General features: G+C 39.1%; 2 protein-coding genes across 2 annotated transcripts in view; both read right to left on the bottom strand.

Annotated features, from left to right (window-relative positions):
* LOC131971881 (V-set and transmembrane domain-containing protein 2-like protein) overlaps nucleotides 1–6350 on the bottom strand; it is a 66667-nt gene extending 60317 nt beyond the window's left edge. The window contains exon 1 of the mRNA XM_059333540.1: nucleotides 6012–6350. Coding sequence (XP_059189523.1) covers nucleotides 6012–6129 — 118 coding nt within the window. The 5' untranslated portion in view covers nucleotides 6130–6350. The remainder of the gene's footprint in view (nucleotides 1–6011) is intronic.
* Nucleotides 6351–13950: 7600 nt separating this feature from the next.
* ctnnbl1 (catenin, beta like 1) overlaps nucleotides 13951–25052 on the bottom strand; it is an 89132-nt gene continuing 78030 nt past the window's right edge. The window contains exon 16 of the mRNA XM_059333269.1: nucleotides 13951–14959. Coding sequence (XP_059189252.1) covers nucleotides 14871–14959 — 89 coding nt within the window. The 3' untranslated portion in view covers nucleotides 13951–14870. The remainder of the gene's footprint in view (nucleotides 14960–25052) is intronic.

Raw genomic sequence — 25052 nt, 5'->3', positions numbered from 1 at the left:
TTATTTGAACATTTTGTTCATTTAAAATGTCTTTTTGGTCAGTTTGGTTGTATTAATAGACATTCCAAGGAGTTGCTGTTCCTTTTTTCAGGTAAAAAACGTACATTTTGTTTTTGGCTAACCATTATTTATATACAGACTTTGGTTGTAAATTACCACTGAGGTCAATGTGATCAACAAACTGGACTCCAATTGGCAACCTTCCAAAGACAAGCTTCTCCAGCCTTCAAACTCCATTACACAGAATGCAACAGTGCATATAGCTCAGGACATGGTTGGAACCCAAACGTTGTAAAACACTGCTCACAATTTTTATCCAACTATTTTATCCAACAGCAGTGTGCAGGATTAAATTCATCCAGCCATCTATTCATTGTTATTGTTCAACTCTAATTCTAGTAGTTAAATCAAATGATTGTCTCAATCTAATTACTCTGTATTTGTGTGCATGCATGTAAACAGCTGGAAATACAAATCTATTTTTTTCACTTTAACAGCATTGAATGTCTTAATTTCATGAGAAAACACTCAGGACACTCAGACCTGAGTGTACAAAACTGGGCCTTTCCATATAGACTATGTATCAGAATTATCAGAAAACATGTATCTTTATCCAGGTATGAAATTACCTATATCTGGATAGAAGATTTCGGCCATATTGCCCTAAAATATAAACATCTGGTGTTTTCAGTCAACAGGTTCTCCAAATGTCTGTTAGCATTTCTCCTGTTGTCTCATTACAATCGCTTTTCCTTTGTAAAGTTTAAGCATCTTATTGGCCCAACGGCTCATTTACCCTTCACTGATTCATTAAGGCAATTGATTGGCTGGAATAATCGCTTCGCTGGATAACCATGCCCTAATTAGGAGTTAATTGAAGAGTATCAATGACTGAAGCAGAGTCTAAGCAGATGTAGACCGGAACATTATGAAAATCGAGCAAAGATTTCCAAACTGTTTTTCTTTCTTTTCCCTTTTTCTTTTTCTTTCACCGTTCTCTGTTCCAGCTGGTGGAGAGCCAGTGAAGGAAAAGGAAGATAAATTATGACCCCCACAGGGCTCAGAAAGCACCAATACAAGCCAAACTTAGAGTATATTCTCAGAAAGCCAAATGAAAGCGCTCGCTCCGTTGACCCCGTCTCTCTTTCCTTTTTATTTGATATTACCTCATAACTATGGATGTCATTCGAAAAAAGTTTTTTTTGCAAATTTAAGAGATGTTAAAGTGAGTTCAGGTGGCTTTATCTTCATCTTCATCCCTTAACATCTCATCTCTCCCACCCTGCAAATCATCACACACACCTGCAATTTATCAGACAATCCTATTAGATACAACTCTGTACTGAATCTGTTCTGAATAATTTTTGTAATTACTACATTGCAGGGCCACTTCATATTTCAGCTCGGAATCACAGTACATGAATTTGCCCTCCTCTTTTCTTTCATTCCGCCCTTGGGACAAAACAAAAAAAAACAAGTGTATCTGCACTCATTTCCATAAAAATCCCACACACCCACTGTTAGAAAATATCTCTTCCCACAAGCACATTATTCAGATTGAGATGATTCTGATGTGTTGTGTTATGGATGCGCCAACCTGCCATAAGAAATTACTCATATTGTTCTGAAAGGCAAGAAAAGGAGAAGTAAAAAATATCCTTTATGCAGTACATGTCATGCTGATGTGTCCGAATCTGACCACTCTTAAGCAAAGAGACAAAAGATTTAAAGGATCGACAATGATATGATGGAATCCCAAGACCAGGAGAGACGCTGCCAGATCAACATTAACCACCAGAAATATCCCAGTGGGACATGACCCCCCCCCCCCCTCCGGAGAGAGCAGCTGTACTCATCACACAAGACAGCTGGGAGGAACACATCATGGATGAAAAACAGTGAAGAGACTGAATGAATGAACACTGGAAACATCACCGGACTAAAACTGGTCAGAGGATCAACTGGGAAGGACTCAGAGATCAATCAGCCGGGAGTCAGATGAGAGCAGGAGGAAGATCAAGGTAGAAACCATCGCCACGCAACAGCTGCAAGGACAATACTTAAACACTGGAAAACACCTGAACACACAGAGCTGAAAGAATGGGCCAACGGCATGATTAAAACCGTCTCGTATGAACTCATGCTCAACAGGATGAACAACAGAAACAAAAATAAGGCACCAATCTGGACTCATATTACACTGCCTGAGGAGCCTGTGGCATGAACACTGAACACCCTCCTTTGAATGTTTCCAATAATATAATATAATATCTGTTGTATGGACATTCTTCCTAGCTATGTCGTCATTGATGCACCCCTTCATACTAATGTTTCTGTTTACACTTGTATTACTATGCTACTGATGCTACAGGTAATGTGTACAAAAATGTCTCACAATGTCAAATGTACTGTTGTACTGACCAAGGATAAAAGAAATAAAAACTTGAATTACAAAAAAAGAAACCATCACCAACACCATATATGACCAGCTGAGACCAAGATGACACACAAGATCTCACTTGGGGATCGGACTTTATACGATTTGAAAGCAATGACATTATAGATTCTGTTAATTGGACCAATTCCTATTAATTCCCTTGTTAATTTCTGATCGATTTCCTGTGTGGAAAAAAACAAAGGCTCACCGTCAACACAATAATCTCTGAGTCTGAAGACAGTGGTGGAGATGAAATGTGAGAATATTTGCAGCATGTGTTCTGATCTAGGTTTTTTTTAATGATGTAAGTACACTGATAAGTTTGGAGTCATAAAATTGGAACTGGTTTGTTCTCCACTGCGATTCCTAGTTATGTAATCACAATGGAGCCATCTCCAGGGCAACTTGCAATAAACTCTATCTACCACTGAAGACTGTTAAACACTGTTTAAAGCCCAGGGGAAGCAAGAGCAAGAAATACCCCTTTTCGACCAACTTGAAGCTAGTTCATTGACACATCATTATGTCACTGTTTACATCTCTATAGGTCTCCACTTTCCAAGACAATGTCAAAGCATAACAATAACAATGGAAATGTAAATTTTTTGGTGTGCGGTTGGTACCAAAGACTCCTGTGCAAGAGCAATCGGAAATAAAACAGTGATAAGCAGTAAAAAAAAATGTATGACGTGCATTTTTTTTTACAGCTTTGATCAGCCTGACATGGCACCGTGCTTTGAACCCTGTAAGTGTGCTGAAACTTCATTTCCCCTCATCAAGGTAAGGGAAAAGTTTTTGTCTACATCGTCACAGATCAACACTGCTTTGATCTCACTTCGGTCCAAGGTGAAGCTCTGTTTTTAAAAATGGTGGTCACAACATTTTCGTTGGTCTTGTTGGTCACAATAATCCCGCCGCCAACCCCTAATGTAAGAGGTTCGTGGTTCGAGACCAAAGCAAAGCGTTGGTGCCGCTGTTGAACCAGAGTCGGTTCTTTGACTGTTGAAACGCAAAGAACTGGTTCAACATTATGATGGTTCGGCCCTCAAACTGCCTTGGTCGAAGAGGGGTTTAAGTGGAGCTTGACTTAAAGGAAGAATTTTATTTAAAGACCTTTTGGAGAATACACTTTTTCGCTTTCTTGCCAAGAGTAGAGAAGGTCAGTGTCATTCAAATTTGTCAATTAAATCTGAAGCTAGCGAGGCTTTGACTGGGAGCTAAAGATGTCCCAAGCTGATTCAGAAATATCTGCGTCAGTTCTGTCCTGGGCAGGAGTTGCATTCTCACAGTTTTTAACTTTTATTCACATCATATCAATAAATTAAGCTTCATGGTTTTGGATCAAGACCTTCAGTATTTGGACACGGTAGCATGTGAAAAACAAGGTTTGGCAGATTCAGCTGACTACACTGTTATTTCAATGTGTCAGAGACATATAATGGTTGCCGATGGCAGACTGTCATCGACCACTGAGCCCAACACAGTGATTTAAAAGCCTCCCTGTCCACATCCAACACCAGGTGTGTGTGTGTGTGTGTGTGTGTGTGTGTGTGTGTGTGTGGTGACTTTCATTGATTAAATTTTGCTTTATCAGCGTGGCACGGACTCATTTTGCAAGATGGACACTAGGGCTTTCACTTTCCCCCAAAATCAGGTTCATACAAAACCAAAGTAAAATAAAATTCTAATTAAGTAAACAGACAGTTTATTGAATGGACTAATTCTTTTTGCCATGACGGACATCCTTTATATTGATAATGGTGAATTTCATATTCATAAGCTCAATCACTGTCCCATCTTTGGAAAATACTGCAAAAGTTTCAACATCTTGGATTGAAATCATACTGACACGTTTTATTTTAATTAATAGACCTGTATTACCATTACCCACACATTAATCAAAAACAGATTTAATTAATGAATGAACCATACAACATAAAATTGTTCTTGGCAGTGATTATTCCCATGCTGACACTGTTGCAGACAGCCAACAGGCCATCACAAATAGTTGAAATGACAATAAAGGTTTTGACCAGCAGGGGGGTTTGTGAGCACATGAAGCCTCAGAAATTAACCTTTTTTTGAACCAATTGGATGGAAAGCTTCAAGGCTTGATGAGGCTTCATCTGGCCATCACTAGTTTTGTGCCCATCTGATTTGATCAGTTTGGATGCAGACGATACCAACGTCTATAATAATGATTTACTGTAGATGTCGTCATACGCCAAACCCTCATACATATTTAAACACTTATGGTATTGGACTCTATATATCCTACGGAAACCAATTATTAAAGTTATCTGTGTGAAAAAGCTTGATCGTATCTTGCCCACTGGTAACATTTAAGATAAAATGCAACTTGTCGTTTCTAAAAAAAGCAAAAGAGTGTATTTTCCAGTTTTTTTCCTTCTTTTCAACAGATTTCTGCTTTTTCTGGATGATAAACTTCGTAAGAACTCGACTCTCTCTCAAGTTTCAACTAACCACTTTCCGTGGGTGCAGACATGATTGTAAGCGATGAGATAATGTTATTTGTGCAAATCAGTATCTCAATTAAAAGGGAACACAAAAAATGTCTTCTCAGTCTTCTACATGGTGCAGCTTAGTGTGCGGGATGAACTGAGTCATGGCTGTTTGAGGTTGCCTGGGTCGTATAGGTTAAGCTGCTGGGTAGCATCTCGATAATAGAGCACATTTTGCAGAAGTAAGAAAAGTTTGAAATGGATTGACTCCAAGACTCAGCGCCTCAAGGGCATTGAGGCATTCAGACCTGCTGGCCATCACATCCACCCACTCTCCCCCTCACTTCATTTTTCAACCCACACGGACATCGTGCAGCAGGCAAACCCACACCTGTGGTCACCGATGTACCGGGCCAAAGTTAATAAAAAAACAACAAAACCGTGACACTATGCGTGTCAGTATGCATGACGTAACAAAGTGTAAACACTGGAGGCCATTTAGGGAAGCTCCTGGTGAAAGAGTGAGAGAGAATAAGGCAGATCTGAGGGGAGGGTTGTTGGGTATAGATTTAATGGGTACACTAAAAAGAGAATATTAACTTCCATCTATCAGCTTACATCACCTCTGCTCTGTCTGGATGAATCACCCACTGATAAGGAGAGAGGGGGATGAGAAGCTGCAGCTCTCACTGAAAACAAAATCCTGACAGTCATGAGCGCAGGCAGGCAGGCTCACCATACATCACACCACCAATTATACCAGAGAGCCTCACACTCATTAGAAAGGGCTTCAACCGAATGCTCTGCACATCCACATTTGTAATAAAACTACAAACCTTGTTAATAGGATGGATTGGCGTGCACTGGCTGCATGACAGGTATTGCATTTTTTTTAATTTGAATGCATGAGATGAAGAAGACACAAGCTCTTTGCACACACAATCAAAGACACATTTGCAATAGTTGGCACAGAATCAGCATCTCTCTCAGCCTGCCTCTTTGTTTAATTGCTGCTCTGCATGTGAGCAGATGGCATCACCTATGCCGTCCTCTCCTCTCCACAGCCCCTTTTGATGTCCCCTCATAAAAATGAAAATGCATGTGGCACCTACCGTTCCCAGAGATGTGGTTCTCCACCTCGCCGTGTCCAGCTTGCCTCGTGGAGACACTAAGTTGCATGTAGAGTCCCATGTAATGTAAACTCCCCAGCAGCACTCTGAACGCTCCCATTTCTCTTTCTGTTTTATCTTGCTCTCCTTTTTCCTCTCTCTGTCCTTTTCACATCGGGTGGAGTGCACGTCGAAAAAGATGTTTTCTCTCTCTCTCTTCTCTTCTCTTTGTTTGTTTGTTTATTTATTTATTTGTTTTTAATCCAGGTGACTTATTCTGGTTGTGAGTGAGGGAGTGAGGAGAACTGTGAGGAATAAAGAAACGGAGCCGCTGCAGCCTGTGTATATGCCAGCAGACTGACTGAAGCTCTGCTGCTTCCGTTCAGTAACGGCTCTACATGCGGCGGAAGGACTTCTCCCAAATGGGTAGTGCTGCGGCTTGCAGTGGGGGAATATCAGTTATGAGCGGAGGGATATTAGAAAACACGTTCAGCGACCTTAAACTTTACCACGTTTTATTTTTCGCCAAAAGAAACGCGTTTTTATAAAAGCGAGAGACACCAGTAAAAGACTCGCAGGTGAAACATGTTGTCATTATTATTATTTTATTTTTATTTTAACAAAATAACAAACGCAAAAACGTGCTTTAGCGTACAAGAGCTCATAATAGTTTAATTTAAGAGCTGATATGTAGGCATTTTCCATGGTTTTCTTGATTTATTTATGTTGTTAGCATTATTTTAGTCCAAACAAATGTACCTTTAGTTATACCAGTCATTAAAATTAACTATTTATTAATTTATTTTTGCTTAAAGAGCCTAAAAAACCTCTTTTCGTTAATCAGTTGGTTGTTTTTTTGTTATTTTACATGAGCACTGGGATCTTGAATAAGCAGACTATCTTCTGTAAAATTAGATAATAGATTAGTTCTACGTTGTCTTTCAAGATTTTTCTTTTGTGAAAGACCAGACTCGGCCATAAAAACATTATGCACCAATCACGAATTAGCAATATTTTAATCTAAATCTGAAGAGAAATGGTGGGTTGCTGCTGTCACTGGGTGCTAAACTTTTAATGATTTTCATGGTTAAACTTTTAAGAAAAAATAGCCTTCTCATCATGCCCTTTATCTACTTTAGCTCTGCTTTTGTATCACATCATGATTTTCCACTCGTAGCTTTTGTTAGGATGTTTATTTGTCACTACCCACATTTAGAATCAGTGTAACAGAGCTGCAGCTGTCCACAACCAAATGTAGCCTACATTCTAGTTTGCAGTTACTTCTTTATAGCCTGAAATCCTAGATTATAGCTGCAGCTTTGCTGTGTTGCTGTCCATGGTGCTGAACTGCAGCCTCAGTGCTGGTCTCTTATTGAACAGGAGGAGATAACATTTCCAGTGACAAGCTGCATTATGATATGGGCTATTGGACTTTATGGAACAGTATGAAAGTGCTTGTATAATCTTCATTGATCTTAAGCAATTTTTCCACAACAGGACAGCATAACCAGAGGGGATATTGTCCACCTTGTTAGGCATAATAATATATATTATTATATAATATTATTATTATATATATATTATATACCCATTTATTTCACCAAAACAACTCAGAGAAAGCCTTCTTGTTACCTTTACTAACAGGATTTCTGTATTTAATGCTTCAGACTATGTTTAATAAAGAAACAATTTGATGGGGGTTTGTGCAATATGTTGGTTGTACTTTAGTTTGAAGCTTAAAAAATGTATTCAGGATCTTTTATATTATATTGTTACAGATATTATATGAAAGGCGCGGGACACCCTGGACAGGTTCCCGGACTATCTAGACTACTAGACCAAAATAAGGATGTGTTGTGTAATATGTATTTGTTTGTGTCCCACACAGTTACATTTGAATCAAGGTTTGAGGACAGGAACAGGAAATTCTAAATTAAAAAGACAGTTTGCAGAATCAAACCATTAAATTATACCCATTTGGCTACTAGACCAAAATAAGGATGTGTTGTGTAATATGTATTTGTTTGTGTCCCACACAGTTACATTTGAATCAAGGTTTGAGATCTGATATGACTTTTTATTATTTGTATTTTTTTGTAATCATTTAAATTCTTCAAACGACTATGTGGATCTCCCTCCGGGTTTAGATCTTAGTGTTTTGTTTCCTTCCAAACTGAGCTGCAACTGCAGGTTGCTTAAAAATTGAGTTCAAAAACTGCAGTTCCTCTTTAGGCTGGAATCAATCCCCATAGACTCCCATGTTAAAATGCTTAACTCTGCAACAGAAAAAAACTGTTTACATATTGGTACAAAAAACATTTTAGTTCTTATAGCTCATTTCTAGAGTGGGAAGAGAATCGATACAGAATAATATCACAATATTCTGCATGGCAATATTATATCAATTCATCGCCACCAACTATCGATATTTATATCGATATTATTTTCGCCGTTTTTGTTTTTTCTGGGGGCCATAGCAGGCTCGCTTTAAGGAATATACTGGATATACTGGTATCATATGAAACGAGAAGATCTAAGGAATCTATGGGCACCATGTGTTGGGAAAGTGTTGAGGTGACGCTGCAAAGTTAGGGTATTTTTTGAGGTTTCATGGTGATTTTCATTGAGATAGCATGATATCAGATGTCATGCTATCCCAATAAAATTAGGGTTCCCAAAAGTCTCCTCTTTAGAAATAAAAACACTGAAGTAAGATGAATAGACTAATATTATTCTCTCATTTGACAAAACAATTATTGATTGAATTTAACTTTGTGGACACGAAATGCAGTTAAACAGTTAAATCACAATGTACAGGTGCATCTCAATAAATTAGAATACCATAGAAAAGTTTATTAATGTTAGTAATTCAATTCAAAAAGTGGAAATAACACATTGTTCTTTCTAATTATAATGATATTGGCTTACATTTAATGAAGCCCTTAAATTCAGTGTCTCAAAAAGAAAGTAATATTACAATAGACCAATTTTAAAAAGTATGTTTAATATGGAAATGTTTGCCTCTGTAAAGTATGTCCATCTATATGACCCAATACTTGGTTGGGGCTATTTGGCTTGAACTACTGGAAATGGACTTTTTCATCATATTATAATGTATTGAGATGCATCTGTAATGTATCGAATACTCACCATATGGCAAAATGCTTATAATCGCAATATTGTATTGTGACTCAAGTATGGGGATAAAATCGTATTGTATCTTCACCACCACAGCCTGATCTCCTGAAATCTTTTGACAGAAGCATCTTTGACCTCACTAGGCCTCTGCTTTGAAGAGGAAACCAAACATTGTGTATTTTAACAGAGACATGAACCTAGCTTTAACCCATATCTGAATGTCAACACACTGATTGGATTACCTGACTCCAATTACCCTCTTTAATCAAAACCATTATTTCACATGTTCATGTGCTTTTTGCAGCCTAAGACACAGCCTTGCACAAACCTACAATCTTACATAACAGTGAACAAGTACACAGAAACAACACAGAGGCTGGAAAAATGGACTTGATATTTTGTTTCTATTAGGGGCTGTGATGCCTTCATGATGATCACCAACTGGTGGTCAGTTTACCTCCAGGGTGTCATTAGGCCCCATTTACCGGGGAGTGTGCCTTAGTAATATTTTGCTATGCCCCAATAAAACCATCATGGGAAATGAATGTGTTTTTGCAGTGTCCAGTAATGTGCAGGGAGTGAGAGTGGGCAGTTTGGTGGAAATAACTTCTCCAGCAGCTGAGCTTTGGCCTGACAGTTGGACTACAGCAGTTAGAAGCTTAGTTTTGAGCCCATGAGTTTGAGTGATGATATCTTGATTTGTGTGAACTTGTATAATTGTATGCCTGCAAGGCAGAGTTGAGAAATAAAGGATAATTCTCATTCAGTTTCAGTTCTAAACATTGCTACTATCTGTATCAGCATGTAAAAGTCACAGTGATCACTTGATGGTAGATTTCTGAAAGAATTGCATATTTCGGCGTTTGGATGGCAAGCACTTCTGGAAAACCGTTAGTGTCAGTATATCTATGAAAAAAAACTCAGAATGCTCTAGGTCTCCAGTTTAAAGTTTCATGAGGCTGTGATTATCCTAGAGGTCACAACAGCTCATTTTATACAGTTTCAAGAACTTTTGCTACTATGAGGACTAACATCATCACGCATTAATAAAACTGGGCTCATTGAATCCAGCTTTCCAGTCATACCCAATTCATGTAATTCCAAGACTGTTTAGGGACCCCAGTGTGCAAAAATATTCAAATAAAATAGCTGAAAATAACACATTGTGTACTGTATGAGAAAAACTGCATCAGATTAGTGTAAATCTTTAGGTGAGAGGTCAAGGGACCCCTTTGAAAATAGCCCTGCCAACTTATGAGCGTTATTTAATAACCAATAAGATGTCATGACATGGTTTGCACCAAGGTTATTATAGTTTTGGATTTTCAATTGTTTTAGTTTTAATTTTTATTGTGAATTTACGTTTTCAAATTCAGCTAGTTTTAATTAGTTTTTAGAGTGAGTTTACTAGTTTTTATTCTTTTTTTTGTTTGTTTTTTGAAAATGCTTAGTTTTAGTTCAGTTTTTATTCATTTTGTTTTTTTTTGTAATGGGGTATTTGTTGAGATTCAAAAAGGTCACAATACATTTTGCCTTTATTTCCTCTGCCATATCCATCTTAGCACCAACAGGGTTATTAACTCTTGCAGCTCCGGGTGTTTTTGAATTTTGGTTCAACTGAAGTGCTGAACCTTTTGAAGATAATCGATTCACATAGTCGTTTAACATCCCAGTCTCAATAAACAGATTTACCAATATGTTCCTGAATTTAAAAAGTTGACAAAGACAAAAACGAAGAACATTTTACTATACTACAACTAACTATAATTTTAGTTTGTTTTAGTTAGTTTGTAACCATACAATACAGTCTTAGTTAGTTATCGTTTTAAAAAACAACTCATATTTATTTTTATTTCAGGTAAAGAAAATGGGTAACGCTTTATATTAAGGTCCTTGTAATAACCATTAATTAACAATTAATAAGGCATTGTTCTCGCTTTAGATCCCTTTAGCTGCAAAAAGCATAGTTAACTGTTAACAAGTGCATAGTTAACTTATAATAGATGAGCAATAAAGTATATTTTAATATCGATAAGCAAACAAAGGATGAATAAAGGCATGGCAAAGACATAATGGGTGGGTTATGGGTGTTTGTAATGCTATTATGAAGAATTATAAGATACTCATGAGGCTTTGATTAATGTTCTTATTATACATCTCTTATAGCCTGCTATAACCTGTATTATAATGCCATTATTAACACTTATATAGGCTTATAAACACACGGTAATGTTAATAAGCATCTTGTAAGGACTTAAAAGGGCCTTATTACTTGTTAATTAATGGTTATTACAAGGACCTTAATATAAAGCGTTACCAGAAAATGTTTTTTCAATTTCAGTTTGTGTAATTTCATTAGGTTTCGTTAACTATAATAACCTTGGTTGGCACCAATGGATTTTTTAGGTCTCATAGTTTCATATGATACCAGCATCTTCTCAAACTGAGCCCACTAGCCTTTGAAAGATTGCTGGGAGGATCCAAGCTTTTACTGGGGCTCTGGCCCTCCTTTAGATCTGCCACTGGTCTCCAGACTAATGTAGGGCAACAATCAACAATCAGCATTGACAAATTGCAGATCTCTATGAGGTCAACACAGTTCAGACAATCCACAGAGTGTAGAATATAGGAAGCTCAACAGTGACTGATATGCAGAGCTTCAGGTCCTGGAGGCCTAAATACACCAAAGCTTTAAGTTGCATTTCCCCGTCTCACACCCATTATCAATCCCTGCGCTCACTCTCAATAGCAGAATACCTTTTCCTCTCAGTCCCGACTAAAAAAGAGGAGCCCAAAAGCACAGCGGCGCACACTGTTTGCACTCAGTCATTCGGAAAATACAATTATTCTCCTTCCCCTCGGCTGTGAAATTGCTGTACAACCGCTGTTAAACACGCCGCAGTCATAATCACTGATAAGAGATGCATGGGGCCGGGCCTCCTCTGCCAATACAATATGCAAACGACGCCCTGCCGCTCTACCCATCTTGTTACTGAGCGATATTAGAGTTCGTAAAGACACTTAGGTACAGGCAATAGATACGGCAGCTGTCTGAACGGCCCCGCGGTTCCCTCCCCACACTGCTGCTTCCTGCCAGGATTACAGTCAGGGATCCAGAGAGGGCGTGGTACAGTGAGTGATTAATAACACAGAGATATACTATAGACATGACACGAATGCGAATAGATGCTGCATCTGGTTTCATATGAGAGACAGTTAATTGTTTATACTTTGTATACAATTTGTATATTTATTTTAGCTCTTTATTCTTATTTTATTTTATTTCATAAATTAGACTTTCGCACTGGAGCACTGTCTCTGTAACAAATGCAATTTCCCCCTGGGGATTATTAAAGTAATTCTGATTCTACCTGTTAAAAAAAACGGTGTTCATGTTAGTTTTTAGATGTAAAAAATGGAAAATAAACTCATCTCCACAAGACAAACTGCAAGTCGTTGTTAAATTACAATGTATGGTTTGTTGTAAAACATCAACTCAAAAGTCTTATTGTTAGGAGCAACCAAATAGTCTGAAAAACAAAAATCAGTCATTTTGACACTTATATTTGACTTGAAAACGGCAAATAGTAGACTATATCTGAGTCTATTGGCAAGAAAGAAAGCATCCATCACCCATGACTCCATGGCTCAACCTCGATCTCAAACTCAGACTTTAAAGGCATACTATGCAGGAATTGTCGTTTAATGTTTGTAAACTTGGCCCCCCTCCCCGGCTCAAAGTGAAAGCAAACCCCACATTCACTTTTGTTTTGAAGCAAGCTTGTTCTGCTTGTTGTTCTACTTTGCTATTTCTGCGTTTATTCACCATTGTGTCTGCTATTATTGTAGCTTTGTGCCCAAAGACTGAAAATCATGTGCAACAAAATAAAGAAAATATCCACCTAAAAAGTGCCAGAAAAAGCGTAAAATAAGAAGAAAATGAACACAAAGCATAAAGAACAAAAATAAATCAATAAAAATAATGATAAAAATAGTTGCCAATGGCCATTCCATAAATAGAGACTTTTACTGGCCATGCTGCAAACAGAAACTAAGCACTCAGCTTTAATTTAGTGCAGGATAAATTATTGTATTATTCTCATACTGCCTTAACAGAAAGCCCTGTCCGCTCCCTCTTAGGTTAAATTGGATGAATGGTGCGACACAGGGGGCCTTATAGAGCTGCACTCTAATAAAAACAAATAATGTAATGTATATTTATTAGAAAGATGTTTCCCACACATTTTTCTAAACTACTTGATGCTACGGACAAGACGAAGATTCATATCAGACTAAAAATAGTGTGTCAGTGAGTTTAAGTGGGTCAGACCTTCACTACAAGTCTCCCTCGTGAACACACACTCTCTCTAAATGCAGAAGAAATTTGGAATATGTATTTGCTGCTCAGCTTAAAGTCAGTGGTGATACAGTGCAGTGCAGTGTACAGACAGGGAGAATAATACAGTAGGTTTGTTTGTGTATACAGCTCTATCATAATACACCTCCACACTGATGTGTGTGAGCAGCGTCACAAAGAGAAACAGCAGTGGGCTGAGAGCTCCAGGAGGCTTCTGAGATCCAGCAGTGGGCGGGTTCAGACAAATAAAGAAGAAGAAGCAGGATTCTCTCTCTTTCTGTGTTGAAAGGAAGCTGCAGATATAGGTTTGTTGTCTCCATCTGTGCCTCCGTGCTACAGTAACCATGCGAAGGCATAATGAGATTCAAAGACGGTTATCAACAAGCTGCACCAGTCTCACTCACTAAACCGTGACATTAATCAAATAAACCAAACATGCAATCAGGATTTTTATTACCAAATGTTTTATTAGAAAATATTTTACACGGAAATCCAAAAACAAACAAAGCAGGTTAAGTGGGACAGATATTAAGTTTGCAGATCCGTCTGTCCGTAATCATTCTGCAGTGTTTAACACCGCGGGACAGAAAGTAAACAGCTACTGTAGCTGTAATCTCATGTTTGCTGTGTGTTTCAGTTCAGCAACAGCAGATTTACATGCACAGCAACCACTTCATTTTAAACAATTAGATTTAGTTAATTAAATATACAAATCATTACAAATAATGTATTTTTTTCTCCTACATCAGATGGCAAAGATGCAGGCAAGATAAACCAGATTAAAACAATTATATTTCTTTCAACCAAGAAAATAAATGTACAAACCCGATTCCAAAAAAGATGGGACACTGTGTAAATAAAAACAGAATACATCAAATATCAGTTTGAACATAAAATATACTGTGTTTGTGCAGTTTTTATTATTGATAAACAATGATTAGCAAATTATTGTTATTTTATTTACATTTAAGACAATGTCCCATTTTTTTTGGAATCGGGGTCTAGCTCCTAGCAGTATTGCTGTGCATGTAAACAGACCAAAAAGACTTCAGTTTGTTAGAGAAGACCACTTTAGTTCTTAGACCGGCTCAAGGTCACCATCAGTCCCAGATCAGACCAGCTGGGTTCAACTGTTTCCAAGTGTAAGAATATATTGTTTGTGTGTGTGTGTGTGTGTGTGTGTGTGTGTGTGTGTGTGTGTGTGTGTGTGTGTGTGAGAGAGAAAGAGAGAGAGAGAGAGAGAAAGAGAGAGAAAGAGAGAGAGAGCGCAAGAGAGAATGAGAAAGAGAATGAGAAAGAGAGAACGAGAGAGACAGAGCGAGAGAGAGAACGCGCGAGTGAGAAAGAGAGAGAGAAAGAGAGTGAGATTAGAAGTTGTCAACAAGGTCCATGATCCTCTTGCGCTCGGCCTCTTTGAACTCGTCACTCTTCCCGTCTCCGATGCTCTCTGCGTACTCTGCAGAAGACAAACAGAATCAGAGGATTATTTGACGTGACAGCACGGACGTGTGGTCCTTTGACTCAAAGGTTAGAGACAACATGCTTGGAGCCAGAAATTTGGAAAAATGCTAAATGATGGAAAATGACAGTTAAAATTAATAAACAACAAAAGAAAATATGCACCTAAAAAGTACCAGAAAGTGTATTTTTTTTAAAAGAAAATAAACAAGTAAAAAAGGATAGAGAACAAAAATAAATGAAAAGCAATAATAATAGAAATAGCAATTCTGAGATCAATCAAAAACTAAAAGAGACAGGGCTCTGGAACAACCTGCCACAACTGATTTCTCTTGAATGGCTTTACTCATTCCACTGTACTTCTTTTTATTGTGCTTTAGTTAATCGCACCTTACTTGTAATTATTATTGCCTCAATTCTACTTTGAATTATTATCTTCTTGTTTGCTTTTCTTTTTGTTTTTATGCCTTTGAAAATCACTTTGGAAATGTTTTTGGAAAGTGATATATAGTTTTTTTTTTTATTATTATCATGTTGTACAGATGTCTTTTTAAACCTTTTGTTTTCAATCAAATGGAAAAAAGTTGATTAAATATTAAAACCAAATGATTTTTTTAAAATTTCCTTTCATTCCACAGATGTAAACAGATGCACACTAGTGTGTAGTCACAATACAAGTGGCTACAACACAGTTTTGCATCGAAAACGACTCTTTGTGCTTGTGCATATTGTCGCAGAATGTTGAAAAAGACTCTTTTCTTTCTCTTCTGCAGTTTTGGCAGCACCTTTCCCGCTGCCATGTGTTGATTATGATACAGCACTAACACATCAACACCAAGTGCAATGCTTGTTAGAAAATAGCATTTACCATGAAGACACCTGCCGGACTTTTGTCCAGAGCTGGAGGCAAAACCAAATTTGTCAGAAGCAGCCGCCTTATAATGCTCTATGCAGGAAAAACCTGTAGACACAGTGTCTCAGACATATCCCTATTCAACCAATGCAAACCTAGTAATAGTGCTGGGCTGGTTCTGGTTCGCAGTTGGTTCAACTTGTGAACTTTCTCAGAACCTGTTTGCTTTTCAACAGCTAGAGAGCCACGTCATTACATCACTATATACGTCTCCACTTTCCCAGAAACACCAGTGCCAACTTCAAGCATAACAACAACAATAGTGGACTACTTCGTCTCTCGACAAATGTTGCTCCTGGCTTTGCGAGCCTACATTGTCATCCAAACACAACTGGTACAACACATATGTCACTGAACGTAAGATGTTAATGTTAGCCTTTGTTGCAAGCTTTTAATCAAATAAAACTAATGATACATGTTTTAGTTGGTCTTGTTGGTCACAATAATCTCGCCTCCAGCCCCTGAAGTAAGTGGTTTGTGGTTCGGGACCAGCAAAGAGTTGGTGCCACTCTGGAACCAGATTTCCTGGCAGAGAGCCGTTTTGTTTGTTGTTGAAACGTGAGGAACTGGTTCAAGATTAGGCTCTGGCTCCGAGCTTGCCCTTAGCTGCTTTGTTTGAAAAAGGGTTACAGAGGCTGAAAAGATGTGAAAACGTTCTACCAGAAACCCAAAAATACAAGAATGACCATGAAAATGCGCATTATATGTCCCCTTGAACTAACTCATTTAAAATTAAATGACCAAAATTAAAGAGTCGCACAGTGTAGGACGACTCTGTTCCCAGTTCTCTTGTTCCTCACTTGTAAAATTCATCTCTCCTCCCCTCATTAAAAATACTAAATACTGTGAAAGAAGAAGTCAAGAGATGTTGGAACCTCAGGAAGGACTGAACCATTTTCAGTATATCTCTTGTACTCAGTTATGAAAAAACAGCTAAATTAAGCTGTTCTTTGTATTTCAATGACAAAGCTGAGAGCCACAATGCATTAAAGAGCCTCTCACTGCAGTCTAGATGGTCTCCAGTCTGTCCATCACTTTGTAACAAAAAGCCCGAATACAAGATCTCTCCTTTGGAAACATGTCAATAGATGTCCTGAGAGGTCCCAGGACTCAAACTGTCCTGAATTCTCTGCTGTGTCCCCTGGCTGGAGACAGAAACCAGTCTAGGTGTGCTGTGCAGCGCTCGTACTTCATTGTGTGTTTCTGAGCATTTGACTGTTTTTCTTCATTTTGTGCGTCTGCCTCCCACACAAGGCCTTCGAGACCGTCCGACAGTCGATTTGTGAGTCTAATGTGCAGAGAGAGAAAGCTGCAGCTGCCGCAGCCCCGGTGGAGCCCGGGCATTCGCTCTGTCTCTCAGCCAGCCTCTGAGGCAGGGATTACACGTTAAACCCAGGGATGTCGAGACGGAAAGATGAAAAAGACGAGTTTTCTCTGGGAGACACTGCGGAGAGGAGAGAATGAAGGGGGCTTTCCTGACAAGAGCCCGCAGGGTTTAGGAGGACGGAACATAACTGTCAAAGACACCACAGAGATTTTGTTTTTAGAGGAGGGAGGGATGTTTTTATTATTATTAGATAGTGCATAAAGGATAGTGACAGACATAATGGGCCTGATGAGAGTCTTCAGAGGTTTGTAGAAGGGTATTATTTGTCTTTATTGGTGCCTGAAGAACACACAAACATATATTAAGATCTTATCCTTTTATTAATACCACAATGGGGAAATTCAACCTCTGCATTCAACCCCTTCTATTTTTTTCCTTTTTTTTTTTTTTTTTTTTTTTTACACACAAGTGAACACACCATGCACTGCGCCCGGGGAGCTGTGTGTGTGGCACTTCAGTCATTGACCTGTCAGTCCTGGGATTCAAACCGGCGACCCTCCTGTTACAAGCCCGATTCCTCTACACTATAGCAGAGATATTATCTGAAACATGAACTGTTTTAGATAATATCTCTGCTATAGATTTGAATGTGAGCCGCCCCAGCAGCCGTTTGACCGGCTGTTTTTTGGCCCTTTCAAAGAGCAGAGCCATCTTTCTCCCCTGAAAAAGGGACGGTTGCTGATTGGATAGAATGCTAATCAGGATGTAACGTAGTACTCAACGCCACAACAACACGCGCCATTTTTAAAAGCCGCCAAAGTAGTGAGTAGTCATCGATAATCGTAGTCACAACAATAATAATCACCGCCATGTGCATGAACACAGTGTCAAGAAACACAGCAAGCTCTGCTCCTTCCATCTCGGCGTCTCCTTCCTTATTGTTTACGTTTGGCCCCTGTGTTAAATCCGTTGTATGTGTGACGTCACAAAACTGTCGCTAAATGATGACGTGACGATCGAAAACCATACGTCACTTCCGGAGTCTTGTAAATCCCTCTGGGTTACCCAGAGGGGAAGGCTCCCTCTGCCTTTTTTTGTAATGGAGACACGCCGAGTGAGCGGCTATTTGAGAGGGCATGGCCTGAAACTGTGGCCACTTTTTACCCTTATGTAAACGTGCCTTATACCATAATTTTGCCTGATAGCAATGGTGAATGAAGCACCCAGACCTTTTCCTTAAAGGGATACTTCGGGATTTTGGACATTAAGTTGTTGCCAGTAGTGTAGTGGATGCAAAGCTATTAGCTCACTTTCCGAGCTCCCGTGTCGGAGTTCTGGATGATTCTGATCGTAGAACAGATAGTTCCAGCAAGCTGGCAGGGTCACGAAACTACAAGGTTTTACTCAACAAAACACAGTATGACAGCCATTCAGTGACACTCGATAAGAGCATAATGATGGTAACATTAACACACCATGGGATCATGTATGCCAGCTGGATAGGACCAGTTTGACTGGTATAAGAGCGTTTTGAAGGAGTCTTGGTGTCCCGGCTGCAGCTGTAATCACACTATAAGTCCTCCAGTGTGTCCCTATCCTCGGCTGCTGCTGCAGAGAGTGCTCCTGGAAATGATTCTCCTTGCACTCATGGCAGATCAGTCCCAGTCACTGACCTGAGTAATGGCGATGCTCACTACTGTATTGTCCTCTGCCGCGTTGCCGTGGTGACAGAAGGAGAGAGTACCAGCATGCCAAAGAAAAGGTTCTGCAGAGAGTTGAAGAGTCACCCAATCTCTGACCTTTCTGTCTGTGTGGCTGACTGCACCGCCATTTATAGACACGGAGACACGAACTCCGCGCTCGACACGGACACAATGACAGGCTGACAATGAAAGAAGCTGTAGGTTTTCATGTTTTTGTTGAGTCGCTCTCTCCGTGTCCCCTTACCTGCTTTTCTCAGTCAACCTTAAAATTCTGCCATTTTTTACTTCAGTTACATCCCACACCTCTGTGGATCAAATGCAAATCGCTGTTGCTGCCATTCTAGGCTCCTGCAGAAGCTGCATAACTCCCACACTCCCACAGGTCCAGGCTTTCATAACTTTACTCCCAACTTTATGGTCTTTCTTCACCCAGCTCTCCTCAGAATACCCAATGATGGAGTGACCTCTGTACTCCGACGTGGACGACTGTCACACTGTGTGTCTTCTCACCTCAACTGAAAACTTACAGCTTAAGAAACTGTTCACGTACTGACTGCTCTGCCTGCCTTCTGACTCTGCTGTGTGCTGCTGCTCTCCACTTCAATCCATACCACATTTATTTCTTTACTCCTCTATCATGCAGGAAAGTAACTAAGTGCATTTACTTAAGTACTGTTCTTTCATGCAGTTTCTGAGTACTTTATTTGAGTTTTTCTATTTTATGGTACCTATACTTCTAATCAAATGAACTAAACAATGGTCAAAAGCTGATGTGTGGTAGAATGCACTAACAAGAATCCAGAATTAAGTTTTTAAAATCTGATTAATTGAAAAACTGAACTTTTAAGGGGACAAAAGTGGACATTAGCTCAAGAGGGTACCAGTTCCTCCAGAGGATGCTGGCGTTAGCAGTCCAGCAGCACAAAACCGTTCAGGTGATGAGCCTGACGTGACGTAACGTCACAGCAGGATCTGATCATATGGCAACTGGCAGAACAGCATGCAACTGCTGATTTAAGGCCTGAACACCAACATCCATTTTCAGTGTTTTAAAAAGATCTGTCCTTTGTACAAAGTGAATTGCTATATCTCAAGTTAGCTTGATTATGAATGGGAGGAGAAAATCCTTGATGGTCAGGTGTGTTCTCGACGGCATGTAAAGGCATGTAGGTATGTTAGCGGCTGTTCGTGCGGCTGTTCCATTCAAGTAACTATCTTATATTTGAAATCCCCAGACAATTTGTGAGCGGAGTTCTCTGATCGTCTGGCACTGTGAGACTACAGGCAGATATGAAGGAAATAATGCATTGCCGCTGAACCAAATGCTCCCAAGCTTCAATTTTTTCCAAGATAAATGATGTCCAAATCCGTATTTGCATGCTTGGAACGACACAGATAGAGAAACATCCAAAGGAGAACTCACAGCAAGGAAGAAACTGGAGGACTTTTTTGAAAGAGACAGGTGAAAACCTGATCCTGGTGACTCCTTAGTGGTGGAGATGAAATGTGGAGTTTGGATTCTGCACAGCTTCATACCACACTTCATAGATTTTGTTCATCTGGTAATTTTTCTTTGATATTTGTGCTTCTATCATAAGTAAGTAGGCAGTGATCAGCTCCAGAGACGGCCAGAACGTGTAGCAGCTGCGCTTGGTGGAATCCATCTGCATCTGACAACTGTAGTTTAATGCTTTTGTACTGTTTTCAAATGAATGTGGGTACACACAGGATTAACTGATTGACTGCAATGATTAAATCCTTGCATTCTATTTTTATTACATTACGGGTCCCAACTTTTTTTGGAATGTGGATTGTATCTGTAAAATATGACCATCTTAAGGACGCTCCATCTTAAAGACACAACAGCTACTGATATTAAGACTTGCTGTCACATTGGGTAATGTAGGGCTGGGCGATTAGGCAACATACAAAAAAAAGATCACAATATATTTTTTCATATCATCCGATCTCGATTATTATCAAGATTTGATTTTTGTTTTGTTTTTAAACTGCCAGTTTTAAAGCATCTGTACTGAAAACTAAATAAACTAGAGATTAGTTCAATATATTATTAACATACAAAATAAATAAAGCAAATTAAATAAGATAAACATAGAAGAATATAAAACATTTTTTTACTCATATGTCTCCCTCTCTCATGAACGCACCATAGCTGTTCCGATGCTATTGAATGCACCATACCTGTATGTGAATTGCAGTGCTGTGAATGTTCGTTTTCTCTCGATACAACGATGGATAGATTTCCTTTGCTCTTTCCCAGTATTCACCTGTTCCTCCCTGGTTAATTGCACAAGTCATTGCTGTCATCTATTTCGCTGACCTCAGCTCCACATTTAGCTCCATGTTTGGTCTTTGTTTACTTCTCTGGCAACTTACAAACAGCAGGAAAAGGATGACTCTGATTGGCTGTTGTCACGCACATTTCCGACATGTTTGATCCAGTAAATATGCTCACAGCTGATTACAGAAATCAACCTGAAATTTCTCGTGATCACTAATCACGATCATATAATCGCCCAGGCCTGGGGTAACATGTAACTGTAACTACATTATTATCTGCAGATCTTTGGAGAGTAGTTCCATGTTGTGCAGTAGCATACTGCACATGCTCAGACCATGACCTGTGTAATATGACTTTGCAAATTTTGTCAAATTACATTCCCCATGTAAACAGGCATTTTATAGTGTCTTGACAACATTAGAGTTCTTTGCCACAAAATCTATTTGTTGTCTTTTGTCCTTTATCTTAAGTCACTTCACTGGTTATAAAAAAAAAATTAAAAAAAATTTGACCTTTATGATGTAACATCAGTGTCAGAAATGCCACTGGTACAGTGTCTGAAGGATAAATCCAGTAACTCCAGTGCAGGTTCATTGCCACCACATTATGGATCCCACCAGGGTACAAGGGCCAGTATGCTTCCCCAGAAGAGCTCGTTGGATAGTTGAAAAGCTTCAGGAGCCCCCTCCCCCTCACACCCTTCTGATGTTGGAACTAGGAGGGGGAGACTGTGTCCAACAATTTCTCTAACTTTCCAAAAACCGACATTCAAACCCACTTCACGCACTGCTTGGACAGCTGCACGGAGGTGAGAAAGGAGCCAGGCTTTGAACTTCTCTCTCAAGCTTTCTTTTCATGTGCACAACTGAGTGCAACACTGTGAATGTATTCCAGGAGAGAGGGCCTGAAAATGTGAGCCTTTATATGTGATATTTAAATAATATCACATCTCACTTTCTCTCCATGACTGCTGGATTTTAACATTGCCTTCCAGTGAGGCTGCTCGGAAAAGCTATGAACACTATTTTCCTTCAGACAAGGTCAGGTAACACACTGTACAAACTAGTTCTGATGGAGCATAACCTGACCCTACAGCAAAGGAGAAAACTAGCTTATCACCGGGGTAGATCCCCATACTTGTTCGAGAGTTTTGCCCAGAGCTCTGGACTGCAACAAGTCCACCAGAACATAGATTTTATATCACCTGAATGTCCTGTATTTCCATTAGAATGATCTAAAAGGCCAGAGAGTCATTTACAATCAGCCCCAGAAACTTCAACGGATGAAACAAAAGTAATATAATCTACCTAAACTTTCTAAAGTGGAAGACCTGACAGCAGGATTTCACAACATTAGTGAAATCGATGTTCTTCCTTCCAGTGTGCTCAGCCTCTTTCCTGCATAGCTGCTTCTCATTCAGCCAGCTAAAAGACACAAAGGTCAAGACGGCAGAGCTGGCGACACACTCTGCATGTGCTTAAACTATTTCTGCAGTTTCACATTGACTGGACGGGGCACTTGGAATAGGAGAGGGCTCCACAGTATGTTGAGGGCGTACGCTACGGGCCACATAAAGATGTACAGATACAGTGACGTAAGGGCACACAGAGCTTGTAAAAAAAACCCCTTAAACTGTAAGGCATGGACGTGACCAAAAAGAAACTCAAAGTCAGGGGCTCCCGCTGCCAGTTGCATACACTTACTCAAGGTGGATATGCCCTTAATTATACATAACTTTAAGCTTCAATATAAATTTAACGGGTGTGTTGCAGAAAAATTGACCCTCTTAAACTTCTCATTAACGGAGGAAATTAGCTACTGGGACAAAAATCATTTTTGTACCAGCCTGTAAACATGTTTAAATGTGCTGAAAAGTTGGCCTTTTGACATGGGGGCTCTTTGGGAATTGACTCATTTTTATTTTTTTTAGCCGCACCCTAATGGCAAGTGGGGGAACTGCAGTTTTGTACCAGCCTGTAAACATGTTTATATGTCCTGAAAAGTGTGGCTTTTTAACATGGGGGTCTATGGGGATTGACTCACATTTGGAGCCAGCCTAAAGTGGCCAGTTGAGGAATTGCAGTTTTGGGCACTTCTGCATTGGCTTCACATTTCACCCTTGTGAAAAAAACACTCATGCATACATAAACTAGGGCTGTACTTTTTTCATTAAAGCTTCTTTTGTTTTTTTAAAGAAGCTGAAAATCTATCATCATATCTTATGATTTTTTTAGATTAGATTAGATTTAACTTTATTGTCATTGCACAGAGTACATGCACTTATACAACGAAATGCAGTTTAGCATCTAACCAGACATGCAAAAAGGCAGTAAAGTGCATATGTACAGTAATTTATGTGAATGTCGTATAAATGAATACAATAGGGTTTGGGGTTTTGTTATGTCATCAGCATGGAAGAAAGCAAAAAAATCTGATGGAAAGACGAGCACCAAGGAAATGTAAATACATAATATGATCCTGTATTTATGTAATGACTTAGGTAATTTAAATATTTTTTAAATAAATCAAATTTATAGTGCTGTTATATTGTTAAAAGACTGCCCCATTAAATCGTTTTTTTACTGCGTTGAAAATGTTGTTTTTTAAAGGCTACAAAAAGCAACAAACAAACTGAAGCAGAATGTTACATGTACATTTTGGAAATGATTACATAAATCTTTTCTTGATGAATTTTGGACGCTACAAGGCTCTGGAGTTATTGAAAATGTTTGGATCAAACATCTATTCTGTTCAGCCACCACCAGAAACTTATTCTACATATCTTAAAATGCTAATATTAGCGCCCAGTCCATCAGAATATATAGAAAGAATAGACATGCAAAAAAAACACCAAAAACTGCGAAGCATTCAGTGTCACTGTTACGAAAGAAGCTTCAAACTATTCAGTAAAACAATAAAATAAACATATGACAAATAAATCAACTAATCACATGAAGATCATGCAAGGACAAGTACACACAACATGCAAATTAGTGTTTTGTGCATTTAAATATGCACATGCAAGGGCAAACACCAATCAAATATGCAACATGAACCTCAAAGGAAATCTGAACATGCATACTATCTGTCAAAAGGTATGTTAAGATGTAAAACATATGCATAGAAGCAAGCAAGAACATGTATGTAAATGATGATATACAGACATGCTCTGGGCAAACATGATGTGCACACTCAAACAAAATAATGATGCAAAGTAAGCAAAACTACTTGACTCCTGTGCAAGCGACCCGGACAAGCCTGGCACACGTGCATGCAAATATACAGATGAAACAAAACTAACACACCAGCACATCTTACATTCCCACACACACACGCACACAGACACACATTGAGGACTGGAGCATTGCCATGCTGGCTGGCACCAGCATGCGTGACGAATGGCTCCATCTACAGAGCTACATGCCACCGAGAGCCAGAGGGTGTGTGAACGGAGACACGTCCTCAAGCTTTATCCGACAATGATACAGGAAGGATGGATGTCGCAACAGAGAAGAAAAAAACACACCTGCTAGCTCTTTGAACACCAAACAGAAAACAAATACGACAGGACAGGAAATCTTTTGGATGGGGAAATAAAGAGTGAATGACAGGCGGTATCTGCTCTACTCACAACGACAATATGTGTAGATTACAATGATTAGCACTTGTTTATTAGCCTGTACCTGGATATTTTAGTTACTCTGCATGTATATATCACTACCATTACTTGAAAATGTATTTTTGTTTTACCTTCAGGAGTGTCATATTATTAACTAAAAACTATATAACTATATTAACTACTATATTAACTACTTCTCACATAAAGAGGGATGTACCGGACAGAAG

This window comes from Centropristis striata, chromosome 5, assembly GCF_030273125.1.
Source record: "Centropristis striata isolate RG_2023a ecotype Rhode Island chromosome 5, C.striata_1.0, whole genome shotgun sequence".
NCBI classification, from domain to species: Eukaryota; Metazoa; Chordata; class Actinopteri; order Perciformes; family Serranidae; genus Centropristis; species Centropristis striata.
The sequence above is the reverse complement of the archived record's forward strand: the minus strand, read 5'-3'. Positions and strand labels throughout refer to the sequence as shown.